Genomic DNA, 15,678 nt, shown 5'->3' on the forward strand with positions numbered 1-15,678 from the left:
ATGAGGATTATAGAATTGTATGGAATTGAGATCATACATCTATGATCATGTATGAGTTGTTGATTGGTTTGTGTATTAAGTATAGATGTCTATGTGTAATAAAGATTCCATAACTTCATTGATGATCTAAGTCATATAGATTAAGATATTAGGTGGTGAGAAGTTGATAGGGGAATTCATGCACATCATGACGTTCAACTTGAGTTGTATTGAACTTACCCTGATGACATGATTCTTGGATTCTTTTGTAAATCTAAGTATTGAATTTGATCAAATATTAGTTTTTGATGGACTTTCTTTATACAAATCTTCCAAAAGATGTTTGTTTGATATCTTTGGTGTATGGATCCATATGTGGTCCATATGATTGTTGATGATAATATTGGAATAAAGTTGGATTGTGATGATTGATATTGTGTATTATATTATTATGATTAATGAAAAAATGAAATTATTTATATGAATGATTAATCAAAATGATTATTTTTACTTATATTTTCATATGTTAAAATTATATTTCAATAACTTATTTTTTTTCATGTGTTGTTTGTGTATGAATTATAATAACTATATGATGTACAACAACATATATAGATAGAAGTGAGATTTTTGAGAAAAGAGTGAAAAACTTTTTTTTTTCATTCCCTTTTATATTTTTTATATATATTTTAGGGTGTTACAAGTTGTAATAAAAAGATAATGAAAGTTTAATCAAAAGTCACTACTTATATTATTAGCCAAAAGAAAGAAAAAAAAGGTCTTCATTACGTCAGTGTTATTATTACATGGAGATAATTATTATTTGGTATATCCATGGTCTAAGGTTCAATCATTATTTCATATTTCTGAACACTATATTATAATAGTCATTTGAATTCTTTCTTGCTTTTTCTTTTGCTTTTCCTAATTAAGAAAATTTGTCTGGAGAAACATATTCAAGAAACCTTAATGAGGAAAGGGCATTGATCCATGACACAATTCTCTTTGAAAAATAAAAAAAAAAGCACTTTGAAAAGGCCTTTTATAGACACGAATATTTATATATATGTACAAATTTAATATAACTTATATATATTGTAAACGTTTAATATAAAGTAAGTTTATTTAATAATTTATTTTGAATATAACTTATGTAAAAAGGAAGATTGAATTGAGAAAAACTAAAGTATAATAAAGAAGCAAGAAGACAAGTTATATTTGAAGAAAAGAGATAAATGTATTCAAATAGAAAAAAAAAATAGCATATCAAATCATATAATTTAAGGGTTAGTTTTAATATGTAACATTCAATTAACAAATTCAATCACTCTAAAGAATTTACTCTACTTAACTTTGCAATAATTTTGCTAAGAATGTGTACTACTATTGGGTGAAAATGTGAAACTATATTTTTTTTATGAGCTATTAATTATATTTTTTTTATTTTCTATGTTTGGGGTCTTCAATGACATAAAATTAGATATTAACTTTTCAAGACACTTATAAAATAGATATTATTTCAAACACTTGAAATTTGAAGATTTGGGTGTTTTTATTTTATTATATATATGTTTTAATAACTTTGATGAAAGTCTCACCAAGAGTCTACTTTTATTTATACATTCTAATTAATAATTCACCTAAGAAAAATATTATTCCCCAATTGATATGTTCTCACTAATAACTAAAAAAGTTTTAAAAAAAATATATATACCTCTTCTTATTAAAATTCTTAATTGTAATAATTTGTGAAAAAAAATAGTAAAAATGCATTAATTATAAACATTTGGACATAGTGTATCCATGATTCATAAATGTAGACACAATTTTCTGACTAAAATCCCACATGTTATTGTCACCAAAAAGTAGTGAAACCACTCATATTTCATTAATGTCTAATGTCCATAATAAGCATGATAAGTAGCAATTTTTACTCAAACCATTAATGTCTAATCACCATTCCACTTTCACCAAGAAAACTCCATTTATGGCAACCCTATGACCTAATACAACATTATCTCACTCCTTCACCCATTTCTACAATTTTTCAAACTATGTAAATTAACCACAATATGAGAGTGTTAACCATTAACTTCCAAAAATAGTCCTTCATTATAATAAATAAAAGTAAAAAAGTTAATGATAAAAATTAATGTATTTTATTTTCTATATTTATTAAATTTAATGTTGTTTAAATAAATATTTATCTTAGTTTATTTTAATATTTATATACTTATTTAATTTAGTATTAATTTTAATAAGTAATATTATGATGCTTAATATTTATTTAAGTTAACATTGATTAAGTAAACATAAATTTAATTTAAATATTTATTTTATTATTGATTAAATTGACAATAATTTTTATTTTATATTTATTAATAATTTCAATAATTATATTTATATTAAATAAATTGATTTTTGTAAAATAATAAATGACTAAATATACAACTAAGAATGGAGTGAATTGGTTTGAAATATGACTTTTGAAGATTTAAAAAATATATTTTCAATTTTTTTTTATGAGGATAATTAAGTGCACCAATCAATTATTATCAAGAATAATATGAACAAGATGAAAAATAAAGACACACCATATTTTGTATTAGTTATATTCTACATGCATCTACATCTAGTTAATTCAAGTAAAGATAGTTGAATTTTCCATCTAATCACAAAAACTCACATGTAGAATAAGAAATACAAATTACTCTTTTAAACACTCTTCAAGAAGATTTTCAAAGATACTAAAAAAAGTGCAAATTATTGATACATGTTACAAAAGAATATGGAATAAAAGAATATGAAATATATCACTTAAGAATATGACAAATTTACACAGAAAAATCATTACAAGAAAGTTATTAAATAAAAAATAATTTTAAAAACAAAAATAATTAGTTACTATTTGACTAAATTAGATACAATTTTATAAACTTAAAATAAATATTGCTATCTAAAGTAGTTTCTATTATTAATAAAAATTTATAAAATGGTTTTTAAATTGGTATTTAATCATTAGCTACCAAAGTTTTAGCTACTTACTATTTTATATTTTAAATTAGTCTCTATTAGTCTTTTTAGAGATTAATTTAAAATCTAAAATATTAGTAGCTAAAACTAAGGTAACTATACCAATTTAAAAATTATTTTATAATATTTTATTAAAATAGAAAACACTTTAAATATGTATAATTTTTTAGTTTCTCAATTAGTATGTAATTTAATGACTAATTATTTTTGGTCTCTAAATTTAGTTATTATTTAATTATTTTATTTTTATAATAAATGTATGGTATGATCACTCATTTTAATGAATATTGAACAATTATTTCTCAGTCAAAGTATAACACTACTTTTAGGAAATAACAAAACTCTCTTTGGATAAGCATGAAATGATATCAATGTGAGAAATTATTATATTCATTTAACAACCTACAAAATACTTTAATAACAATTTACTTTATTATTATTTAAACATATCGATTATTTATGAAAGGTTTAGTTTTTTGGATTTTTTTTTATAATCGTTTACGCTTACAATGAAAATCGATTATATCTGAAACACGTGAAATCATTTTTTTACCAAACAATTGGTTAATATTCTACATAATCTATTAAATGAAAAAATTGGAGAAATCAGTTTTTGAAAACACATAATCAATTATTTATGAAAATTAAATAAACTTTTTTAAATTCACATAACCGATTATTGTTTAACATAATTGATTATATAATAATTGTATACATAACATACATAATTGAGAAGTATATTATGAAAGATAATAAAAAATACTTTTTCATTGAAAATTTGCTTAAAATTATCTTAAATATTGATTCATACTTTATATTTTAATAATATTAAAATGAATTGGAGAGAGGAACATCAATAATAAAATGCAGAAATCATCAAGATCATCAATTAGATTCACATATAATACTTTATCATGCTTCACTAACAAGGCCCCTTTTGGTGGTACCAACAACTCTTCACACAAAGTTGGTTCGTCTGCTAGCGTAGCATGATTCAAAGGACTTCATAAACAAACATGAAACAACAAAAAAATTGAGTTGGTTTAGTAAAGTTAGAAAAAAAAGGTAATCTCTTTTGTTTAGAAAAAATGGCATGTATTATAAGAATCAACCTATAGAAATATTTGGTTAATATCAAGACAATATTTTTAGCTTATCATTATGATGAGACAAATGTCTTATTCTAAAATGTCAAAATTTAGCATTATCAATATCTACACAAGATTTATTGATGTTAACAATCTTATTAGGAATAGATGAAATTTCAATGTCAATTTTACTCGTTCCAATGTTGCTTTGTGACACCTAATGGTTACTAGAAGTCCTCAATTGATACAAGTTGTGTAATCTCTTAGTTGTACCAATCACTCTCCATTGTTGCGAGCAATCAAACAAACAAAAGATTGAAAATGATTAAACAATTGTAATTTGTGGTCAATCTTGAAACATAAATCAAATTGACTCAGAATGATGGTTCATATAAAACATTAGTCAAAGTAAGTAAAGGAGAGATTTGAATTGTACCTGACTAATTAACACTGAATTGATTTTCATTAGGTAAAAGACTAGTATAAGCAAAATACTATGAATGGAGAAGAAAAGATTTTTATCGTAACATTTATGATCTGTAACCATTATGTCTAATACCCGGTGACTATAAAACTTACCTGATTTAATTGAATTGATTTGAAATGTACTAATATGATTCGAAGCAGGGATTTGAGAAGATGATTGTTGAATCAAAACCATTAAATTGTTGTGTTAGAATTGGGTAGATTAGTCTGAGCCGTATCTTCTTGAACATTAACGAATACAATTGTACTGGAAGATTTCGTTGCTCCTTACTTAAATTTGCAACTCGGTAGAAATCCATTATGATTATATGTGTCCACCATATGGTTATTTCTATCACAATATGTACAAAAGCATAAATTGTTTCTCCTTATGTCTCGTCATGCCCTGATAAAAGAATAAGGAACAAACAAAAGAAATAAAAGAAATGGTCCAGCATTCCTAAAAAATCTGATACCATGATACCATATTAGTTTTATATATCTCATATGTAGAAAAAGAAACAATAAAGATAAAATAGAGAAAAAATTTCAAGAAATAGCTATATTTTACTAATATATTGCACATCTATTCAGATTATTGATTATCTGTTTATAGAACAAATAAAAAAAATAAAATAACAAACAAAGTCACAAATGATAGAGCTAACAAATGTAATTTTAATTAAAAAAACTAAAAAATCCATGAAATCAGATTTATCATCTAGTAATAAAAAATATATATGTAACTTATTAGTAAAACAACAAAGAAAACAAAAAGGGAAAGAAGAATTAAAATAACTTTTTGACTTTGCCACACTGAGAGGGAGCAGTGGACAAACTTTGCACACTTTACAACCAAAAGAGCCTCATTTTTCTACCTTCGACATGTTCCTCGGTTTTCCAAATGGTCCCAAATTGTTTTGTCCTGTTGGAATTTTGAATTTTGATTCACTTTACTCTCCTTTCACACCTATAGGCCAGTTTCTTATGAATTGGGATTTTTGTCTAATTAGTAAGATTTTTTTTAATTAGGATTTGATATTTTGAAATTTTTAATTTGATCTAGTAGTTTAACGAGTACACAGTGGTAATAATATATAGTAATGCACTTACGCGTTATTGACCTTTCGGCTCCTTTTCAGTTTTTGGGACGAACACTGTGACATGTTACTGATTTATGACTATGATTGCGCAAGAAAAGAGTAGAAAATTAATGAATGACTTTTGGGGTTGGAAGGAGAAGGGGAAGGACAATCACAACACAACTCAACTCAAGAACTGTGATCAAGTGAAGTAGTCATTGCCACTCTTCTTCATCACATTCATTTTCTGTCATTCTGAGGTATTTACAATTTTTCATACACACCCATGTTTTGATTTCTACTTGAAAAAACAACCAACAAATGTTAAATAGTAAAGCTTCTTCATTCATGGATTTCACTTCAAAATGCAATTACAAACATGTGCATTTGAGTTTTTCCTTACAAATATTTGTGCTCTCATTTACACTTCTTCAACTTCATTGTTTATTGGACTCCTGACTCTGTAGTTGCCAACTTTAGCTGTTAAATATGTGATTTCCTTTTATTGCTGAAGCCTTCATTGTTGAGGCTTTGCCTGGCAGCAGTATGGAAGGGATGAAGCTTGAAAGGTGGCTGACAAGTGTTTTGTTCCTCATTGTTGCCACAGTGAGCAATGCAGTAGGTAAATCACAATTTCACCTTTTCTATTTTATGGTTTGCTTGCTGATCTATTAAACCTTATGAACTTGAAGGTTTTCAATTTTTATTTTGTCACAATTATTGATATTTCAAGAAATTTGACAAATTTCGTAAAAACATAAAAAATCTTGATGTTGCTGCCAAAATCGAGGTTGTGGACTGTTTTTCTAAAACCTACTTGATAGTTTGAAACCTTAGTTTTCGTACATAAATTTTGACATATAAATGGTACTATTTTCTGCTTAGTTGCTACGACAACTGGGTAAGGAGAAGGAATAAGGAGGAAATACTTGAATGTGTATCATATTGTTTCATTGATGAAGCATCACATTTTTTAATGTAGGTGCATTTGTTGGGGTAAACATTGGCACTGATGTTACTGATCTTCCATCTGCTTCAAATATGGTTGCTATTCTGAAAGCACATCAAATTACACATGTGCGTCTGTATGATGCCAATGAGCACATGCTACAAGCCCTTTCAAAAACTGGCATTGAAGTAATTGTTGGTGTCACAGATGAAGAGATACTAGGCATTGGAGAATCTGCATCAGTTGCTGCAGCATGGATCAGTAAGAATGTGGCTGCATACATGCCATCTACTAACATCACAGCAATATCAGTAGGTAGTGAGGTTCTCACCTCAGTCCCAAAAGTTGCACCTGTTCTTGTTCCTGCCATGAACCATCTGCACAAAGCACTTGTTGCTTCAAACCTTAACTTTCGGGTTAAGATTTCAACCCCGCAATCCATGGATATAATTTCCAGGCCTTTTCCTCCTTCTACGGCCACCTTTAACTCCTCATGGAACTCCACAATCTACCAGCTCCTTCAGTTTTTGCAGAACACAAATTCCTCTTACATGTTAAATGCCTACCCTTATTATGGATACACCAAAGGAGATGGCATTTTCCCTATTGAATATGCTCTATTCAGACCACTTTCTCCAGTGAAGCAAATTGTTGACCCAAACACACTATTCCATTACAATAGCATGTTTGAGGCTATGGTGGATGCTACCTATTATGCCATAGAAGCCTTTAATTTCAATAATATACCTATTGTTGTCACAGAAACTGGTTGGCCTAGTTTTGGTGCAATAAATGAACCAGATGCTACTGAAAAGAATGCTGAGACCTACAACAATAATATAATTTTGAGAGTACTCAACGGTTCAGGACCCCCTAGTCAGCCAAAGATAGCCCTTAATACCTACCTATATGAGTTATTTAATGAGGACAAGAGAAAAGGGCCTATATCAGAAAAGAATTGGGGTGTTTTTTATGCTAATGGAAGTAGTGTTTATCCCTTGAGTTTTAGTGCTTCCAACCTGAGAAATGGAAATTCCCTAGGATCATTTTGTGTGGCTAAAGATGATTCAGACACTGACAAATTGCAAGCTGGCTTAAGTTGGGCTTGTGGACAAGGCCAAGCTAACTGTGTAGCTATCCAACCAGGGAGACCATGCTATTACCCCAATAACGTCAAAAGCCATGCCTCTTATGCTTATAATGATTATTATCAAAAAATGCATAATGCTGGTGGCACATGTGACTTTGATGGTACAGCTACAACAACTACTGAAGATCCTAGTAAGTCCATGATCCTTCTTATTTTCAATCTTCTGGTATCTTACTTTTATCACACTTCCAAGTTTCTTCTCTGTACTGTCAAAACACATATAACCAAGGTTTTCAGTTGCTATTTAGAATTTTACAAAATCGCAGCCACAGTATGCAATGCAGTTATGGACCACAATTTCAGTTTTGGACTGTGGTTTAAAAACCTTGCTTATAAGTTCGCTCCTAGAATTGTTTTCTTATTGCAACCTGACATTGATAAGCATGGATCCCATTATATACCACCAGTGGTTTTTAACTTGCCTTCATGATTGCGGTTTTATCTTGTTTATTGGTGTTGAATTTCATCCCGATTCTTCACAATACAGGAAATTGTGGATATTTGGCCATAATTGCAGTCATAAGTATAAAAAAACTTTGATATTGTGTCCAAAATCACAGCCGCAGATCATGTTTTAAAACCTTGTTATCCTATTTGGTATCAATGAGTTCCCATTAAAATATTACAAACGAATTTTTGACCAATCAACTAAGGAACAAGTACAAGAGTAGAGGGAGGAAAGTGGTCTTGAGAGAAAATTTGCTTAAGGAGAAGAAATGTCACTTTTCACGTATTTATTTGACAGATGGGTAGAAAATAGTGATCACTCTTTCAAAAATTTATCTAGCAAGACTACAAAAGTGTCATGATTTGCAAGTTTATATTTCATTCTCTCAAGTTTACAACTTAAATGTGTTGTCATATCGCCAAGCCCTCTCTTCCATAAGAGTTGACCAATTAATGATGGATATTTTTTATGCATTGCAGGTTATGGGTCCTGCATATATGCGGGAAGGTGAGAATGAACAAGTCTTATGTGCAGCACATTGATTATGAATTTAATCTTACAAGTATTTATGCTTTTCAAACCTGATCTTGTATTGAATTGAATATTTTGATGACAGTGCTAACTCAAGCATTGGTGGAAGGAGTTCATCTTCTTCAGCAGTTGGACCTGGACCTGTAAGTCCTGTTGGAGTTGGAGCTAGTTTGAACCTGCAAGTGTCAACCTTTCAGTATTTGATATCGTCTATTAGTGTTTTTTTTGCTTTAATGATGTCATGACCAAAAGGGCCCCCAATTATTGTTTAGTTCATATTTATGGTTCAGGTCTAGCCGCTACGTGCAACTTTGTTGGTGTATTTGGGATCATTCTTGGTAGGTAGTTGCAGAAATTTAGTGCTTTAGCTGGAGAATACAAATTATATACCTGGCCTTCGAGATACCATTGCCAAAATTGTAGTCAATTTATTAGTAGTGACTAATGTCCATTCAACTTTAACTTTTTCGCACACACTCTTTACTAACTGCACTTGAAACCATTCTTAAAGCTATGCGTGAGTGAAGCTCTCTCTAATCTCAATTGAACCTATACGTTTGACCAAATGGCTGTCAAGATTAAGTTTAAGGAAACCTAATAAAGCATCCAATTTCAACAAACAAAGATGGCTTTAAATAAACACGTGCTTACTCGTATATCCGGGGGAAAATTAGGACCTCAAATGTTAATAATCAAACGGCTACAGCACAAAACTGTTAGCAGAAAAATGCAAGATTTGTAAAAGATAACAAGAAAGTGCACCATTTGATAAATATACAGAAGTGTATACAAACACCAACAATGGAAAATTCACTACAGTTGATTTTAAGGGTGGACGGAATTCAAATTTAATTGCAGCAGTTATACTATACAGGCTTTTATTTCATCATTGAAATATAAATATTATTTGGTAGTTGATTTCGGTCAGACTGAGTCATCAGATTCCTCAGAATCACTCCTGTCAGGCTCCCCTGCATTTGTAAGATTCTCTGGAACATCATGTTTTGGTGCAGGCTTAGGTGCAGGTTTTCTATTAGCACCTCGGGCATTCTCCTCCACTTCTTGTTCAGCGGCTTCTGCATGTGAATCTCAGTCAAGGAAATAACCAAAGTGAATATTGTTTCCACTATCAAGAAGGCAACAAACGAGATTTTGTCATTGATGCAAACAGAGACTCTAGTCATCCCATGAACCCCGTGTTTATAAGTGAGGAAAAGAAAACAATAAGTTAAAGGGTGGCAAGAATTAAGCAATAATAATGTCAATAACTAGGCATTTTTTTAATAAAAAAATTCAAAGCACAATCAAAGATTGTTTTTAAAGATGAAAAAATGAAAACATCACTCATTTGGTGTTTGAGACAACAAAGACGTTTAAGGATATCATGATTTTCGGCTGTTCCTCCAGCCATGATTTTGAGGAGATCTTTCTCAACACGAGATACAAGCTCAGGCTGGAAAATGAAACATTAAAAAAGATGTTACGATGAGATCATATATATATATAGACACGCACACATATACATATATGGAGGAAGGGAGGGATGTTAATGTCTGTCATGTTAGTGAATACAATACATTAAGATCAGGCTCCCTGCGAAATCTACGCTTGCGAGCATCTCTCATGGGAGGGGTGAGGCCATGCCTGTACTCAATTACATCTGGAGCAGCATCACCAGATTCCCGAACCATAATCATCTGTTAGTTGGAGTCATGAAACAATAAGATACACAATTATTAAGTTATATGAATCAAAGATGTGATTAGGAATGAATGAATTGTTTGAATAATGATGTACAACTGACCTGACCAATATCAGCAGCCTTAATCAAAGAGTTATCATCATATGTCTTGTAGGATTCAACAACACAAGGAAGGTCCAATAGAGAAGCTGGGAAGTGTTCATTCCCAATCATAAACGTACCACTTCTTCCATCTTCATTAAATGACAAATCTAATGACTTGTCTTCAGATGAAGAAGGATCAGTTTCATTCAAAAGGCGCTCTATCCGCTCTGCCACATTCGGTGGAACTCTAAGTATGAATTGCTCATCCATAACTAAAAACATTAGGACATGTTTGAAAACATTAAAATGTAAAATGACTTGATTTAAAAAACAAATAATAGAATTGAATTGATTTAGAAATCAAATCCCATGTTTAGAAATTAAGAAAAAAAATTAGATTTAGAAACTAATTCTTATGTTGTCATTAATTAAAATAGACTCGATTCCATTTTATTACTTTTCACTTTCACCATTTTAATATAATCTCATTAACTCATTGTGAGTGAAACAATAAATTCTCTCTCTACCCACAGCATAAAAGTAAACAAGTAAATAAAACACCATAACTCAACAACATAAAACTGAAAGACAAGCATCATAACAGTTTGTTATATCAGATAACAATCAGGATATTGATACAAGACGTAAGAAATAAAAGAGTGTAAACACATTATATTCAGTACTCCCTTGTAGAAGAGATGCATGAATGCATGTGTTAACAACTTATTTAGGATAATAGTTAGAATGATGATTGGACAATGAACAATAAGAATCCCAAAGAGAAAACAAAATATTAACATAAAAGTGAAAACAAAAAACAGTCAAAGGCAAACCTGCAACAAATAGCAGTTGCAAGCAACAAAGAGAATTAACACAGTACATTCACATGAATTACAGAAAGAATTTATTCAGAACTAGGATAACCATTCTATGGGCAAAGATAACATGGAAAAGAATTCAGCATCACCACCACCCGACAAATAAAAGACATTGAAACTTAATAAAAAAAACAACGTAGAAATATTTTTATAAAATCGTTAGCGCTTTGATTTTGCACCAAACAATAAGCATTAAGCAAAGCATCAACAAAATTAAGCAAAGCATCAACAAAATGGAGAAAAAATTGGGTTTCAAACATGGTTGTTAATCTCACTTGTGAACTCGTAAAATTAGATGAGTTCACGGTTTGAAGCACTCAATCTGTTTAACTTGCAACCAAACTAGGGGTGGTCTCAAGTGAACTCAACATGGTTATCAAACTAGTGTTAACTCGGAAACTAACTCGAGTTTACATTCCCACACCCATTGCCCGAGTTGACTCGGAAGCAAACTCGCTTTTGGTGCAGGATCGGTAGGCTCGCTGTGAACCCGGTGAGCCCGGCCAAATTCTCGAGCTTGCAATCGAGTTGGCGAGTCCCGAGGGTTTTCCCTTTTAACCCAAAACGACGACATTGATCGTCGTTTCTTGTGCGGAAATATAAAACTCACCGTGATTAGGTTCGGTCTTCTCCTCTAGCTCGCGGATTAGGGTTCGGTGTTCTGGTCTCTATTCGCCGTGCCGTGTGGTTCTCTTCTCCGGTCACGCCGTTTCGTTGCGTGGTGGTGCGTCGTGCCCTGCTCTGCTGTGTCGCGGTGGTTTCCGCTCGCGGTAAACACAAATACTAGAATCATCAATTGCAGACCCATTATCATTACTAAAACCTATTTCGTACAGTATAAAAAAGGGTACAAAAAGAAAAATTAAATCAGTATATAACTAAGAAAAACTAAATTTAATAATTCATAATGTTGTTATTTATGAGATGCATTTAATATATTTTATTTGACAAGTTAAATCTAAAATTATTTCATAATTTTGATTAAAATTAATTTATTACAGTTTTTCATATTTGATATTGTTGTTATTTAAGATACATGAATATACGCGTCATGATATAAAATCAAATAAAACCGATGTAATTTAATCAAAATCAGATGAATATTTATATAATAATAATAATAATAATAAATATTTATAATTAATAATAATATTTTTATTTAAATATATTTTTAATACATCAGTGTGTATACCTATAAATTCACTCTCAAAAACATTTAACTAGGTTTACAGAGGCACAAATGGGAACATAAAGAAAATTCTGTTAATGTTTTTTAAAAGCAAGTGTACCTTTCATCTCATTCATCACATTACACTTCTTTATTTCTTTTAAATTTCAATGTCTACTAATGTATGTTTTCTTGTAATTTTCTTTACTGAAATTTTAGTTTCTATTCATTGTCTTCAGAATTTGACTTTTATTTTCAGTACTTCACATTTTACCATTACTTTCAACTTATTTGAATTTTTGGTATCATTAAATGAACTATCAGTCAATTAGATAGTTTAGTGTACAAATTCCTTTACATTTTGCATTCTATATTAAAATTCTCCTTTCTTAATTTGTGAATAACAGAATATTAAACAACAGATTAAATAATATTTTTTTTATTCGGGTTGACATTATATTATATTAGGAAATACTTAGTTTTTAACTAAAATTGAATGCGAATAAACTAATGTTGGAAAAAAATATGCCATTAATCTCATTCTTCACTTATTTTTTATAAGTTTTTTCTTTTGTGACTTTTGTATATTGTTTAGTTGCTAGGTGTTGTATAAATATTTGTCTTAGGATTTTTTAAACATGTACTAGACGGTCCAAAAGAGGTGTTAGACGGTCCAAAAAGAGGTGTATGAGTAGAAATAGATCAAGCGTATTGTACCCTTTGGACCATAAATTGAAAGAACATGCAGAACACTACAAAGAGGCATTGAAGACAACCATATAATTCTTGATACAACTTCATCAAATTTTGACACTGAGCTTTCTGGAGCTGAAGAGATGAAACTGAACTTTCTGAAGCTGAAGAGATGACACTTAACAGAGAAAGAACTTTGAAGAAGTTGACCAATCCAGATATTGGATATTGACCTCTATGCATACAATTACCATAACTACCAGAAAGAGCAATGAGTTATGAACTTAAATTTGGGATGATACATTTATTACCCAAATTTCATGAACTAGCAGGAGAAGACCCTCATAAGCATGTAATGGAATTCCATGTGGTGTGTTCAACCATGAAGCCACCTGAAGAATAGATTAAGATGAAGGCTTTGCCGTTTTCGTTGTGTGATACAGCCAATGACTGGTTATGCCTATAACCAACTCCTATTACCACATGAACTGATATGAAGAGAAGATTTCTAGAATTTTTTTCCCTACTTCCACCAGAACTACTTCAATCAGAAAGGAAATGAGTGGAATAAGAGAACTTCAAAGAGAATCTCTCTATAAATATTGGGAGAGATTTAACAAATTATGCTCTACCCTAATCATCAGATAAATGAACAGTTGTTAATTCAATATTTTTATGAAGGTTTTCTGCCAATGGAGAGAAGTATGATAGATGCAGCTAACAGAGGACCACTCATGGATAAAACCCAGTTGTTGCTAGATATTTGATTCATAACATGACTGAAAATTCAAAACAATTCAACTCAAGAAGCAGATCAATACATGAAGTAAAAGCTCAATCGTCTAATGTAGTTGAGAGTGAAAAGAGAATGTGAGTGCTATAACTTTAAAAAATGGAAAAGAGGTGCTGGAAAAGGATTAGACGATCTCCACTAAAAAGACAATCATTGAAAAACAAATACAGTAAGAAGTTCCATTACCATTCCCTTCTCGTATTGTCAAGCCAAAGAAAATGGAAGATCATAAAGATTTATTTGAGATCTTAAAAAAAGTTGAGATTACTATACTTTTGCTAGATGCTATAAAGTAGATTCCAAAGTACACCAAATTTTTGAAAGAACTGTGATGACCCAAGCACCTTTACAGTATCTTGCACCATTGGAGAGTTAACAATTGCTAAATCCCTTTTAGACTTGGGAGCATCAATCAATTTGATGTGAGTAGATGTATTTTGAATGTTACAGTTGGGAGAGTTAAAACCAACAAATGTCATCATTCAACTTTGCAAATAGCAGTACAAGTCAACCATTGAGAATACTCAAAGATGTGTTGATGGAAATCAACCACTTAATTTTTTCCTGCTGATTTTTATATTCTTGATATGCAGGGTGAATGTGAAGTTCAAAAATCAACAATAATTGTGGGAAGACCATCTCTGATGACTGTGAAAACCAAAATAGGTGTTCACAGAGGCACCATGTCAATGGAATTTGGAGGAGAAGACATTGTTCAATTCAATATTTTTTAAGCCTTCAAGCATCATGTGGAGGTCTTTCAATGTTACTGGAACACTCTATTCTCGTATAAAATAGTTTCTAAATTAATATCTAATCATTAGCTATCAAGATTTTAACTACTAATATTTTAGATTTTAAATTACACTTTTAGATACTAATTTGAAATCTAAAATATTAGTAACTAAAATCTTGGTAGCTACTTTAGATCCATTTATAAATTTTTTATTAATAATATAATCACTTTATATACTAATAATTTTTTAGTCTTGTCAATATAGTAACTAATTAATTTTAATCTCTAAATTTTGTTATTATTTTCTGATTTTCTTGTAATGTTAGATGAATTTCTCGATACATATTTCTAAAAGAGAAAAAGAAAAAAATCATTAGTTAAATTAGTTTATATATAAGTTCAAAATAATAATTTAAATAAATTATATGAAAAAGTTTGTAAAGCATGCATACCAAACACAGTTTATTCTTTAAAAACAAATAAAGAATGATTTCCTATTGATTAACATATTAAACTCATAAATTTATATGGAAAATGAATTCATCTCCATGAATATTATTTCAATTTTGATAGGGAGTCTTCACATTGACTAAGTACAAGTATGAATGTATAATATTTGATTTTTTAAATTGGATATGAGGACAAAGATACGTACATAGGTATATATATGCCTCATACTCATCTCAATACTTATCCTCGTCATCATGCTTTCATTTTAAATTACTTAAACACATTTAATTTTTTAGATAACCTAAAAAACTTATATTAATTTTTCCTTACTTTTTAGTTTCATAACTTATTGTCACGCTATATATTTTTTTATCATTTATACTCATTTGTATAATTATTTGTCCTCTCATTTGATATTTATATAATTATAATTTATTTTTTTTATATTT

General features: G+C 29.9%; 2 protein-coding genes across 7 annotated transcripts; one reads left to right on the forward strand and one right to left on the reverse strand.

Annotated features, from left to right (window-relative positions):
- The first annotated feature begins 5,686 nt into the window (after nt 1-5,686).
- LOC137813375 (glucan endo-1,3-beta-glucosidase 4) lies at nt 5,687-9,199 on the forward strand. Of its 4 annotated transcripts, none has more exons than XM_068615570.2 (5): nt 5,687-5,907; nt 6,162-6,269; nt 6,630-7,877; nt 8,674-8,701; nt 8,811-9,199. In XM_068615570.2, the coding sequence occupies exons 2-5, from the start codon at nt 6,194-6,196 to the stop codon at nt 8,968-8,970; spliced, it is 1,512 nt and encodes a 503-aa protein (XP_068471671.1). In that variant the 5' UTR covers nt 5,687-5,907; nt 6,162-6,193; the 3' UTR covers nt 8,971-9,199. The 4 variants fall into 4 exon arrangements, with proteins under 4 accessions (XP_068471671.1, XP_068471672.1, XP_090155632.1 ...); XM_068615571.2 differs by having other exon boundaries at nt 5,713-5,907; nt 6,190-6,269; XM_090299506.1 differs by having other exon boundaries at nt 5,768-5,907; nt 6,115-6,269.
- A 272-nt stretch (nt 9,200-9,471) lies between these two features.
- On the reverse strand, nt 9,472-12,269 carry LOC137813376 (transcription initiation factor TFIID subunit 7). Of its 3 annotated transcripts, none has more exons than XM_068615574.2 (5): nt 12,000-12,269; nt 10,530-10,783; nt 10,303-10,422; nt 10,107-10,178; nt 9,472-9,805 (listed from the first exon to the last, which is right to left on the reverse strand). In XM_068615574.2, the coding sequence occupies exons 2-5, from the start codon at nt 10,779-10,781 to the stop codon at nt 9,650-9,652; spliced, it is 600 nt and encodes a 199-aa protein (XP_068471675.1). In that variant the 5' UTR covers nt 10,782-10,783; nt 12,000-12,269; the 3' UTR covers nt 9,472-9,649. The 3 variants fall into 3 exon arrangements, with proteins under 3 accessions (XP_068471675.1, XP_090155647.1, XP_068471674.1); XM_090299521.1 differs by having other exon boundaries at nt 10,530-10,738; nt 12,000-12,181; XM_068615573.2 differs by lacking the exon at nt 12,000-12,269 and having other exon boundaries at nt 10,530-10,793.
- Nucleotides 12,270-15,678: the final 3,409 nt, after the last annotated feature.

The sequence above is a fragment of the Phaseolus vulgaris genome, chromosome 1, assembly GCF_051622355.1.
Source record: "Phaseolus vulgaris cultivar YP4 chromosome 1, ASM5162235v1, whole genome shotgun sequence".
NCBI classification, from domain to species: domain Eukaryota; kingdom Viridiplantae; phylum Streptophyta; class Magnoliopsida; order Fabales; family Fabaceae; genus Phaseolus; species Phaseolus vulgaris.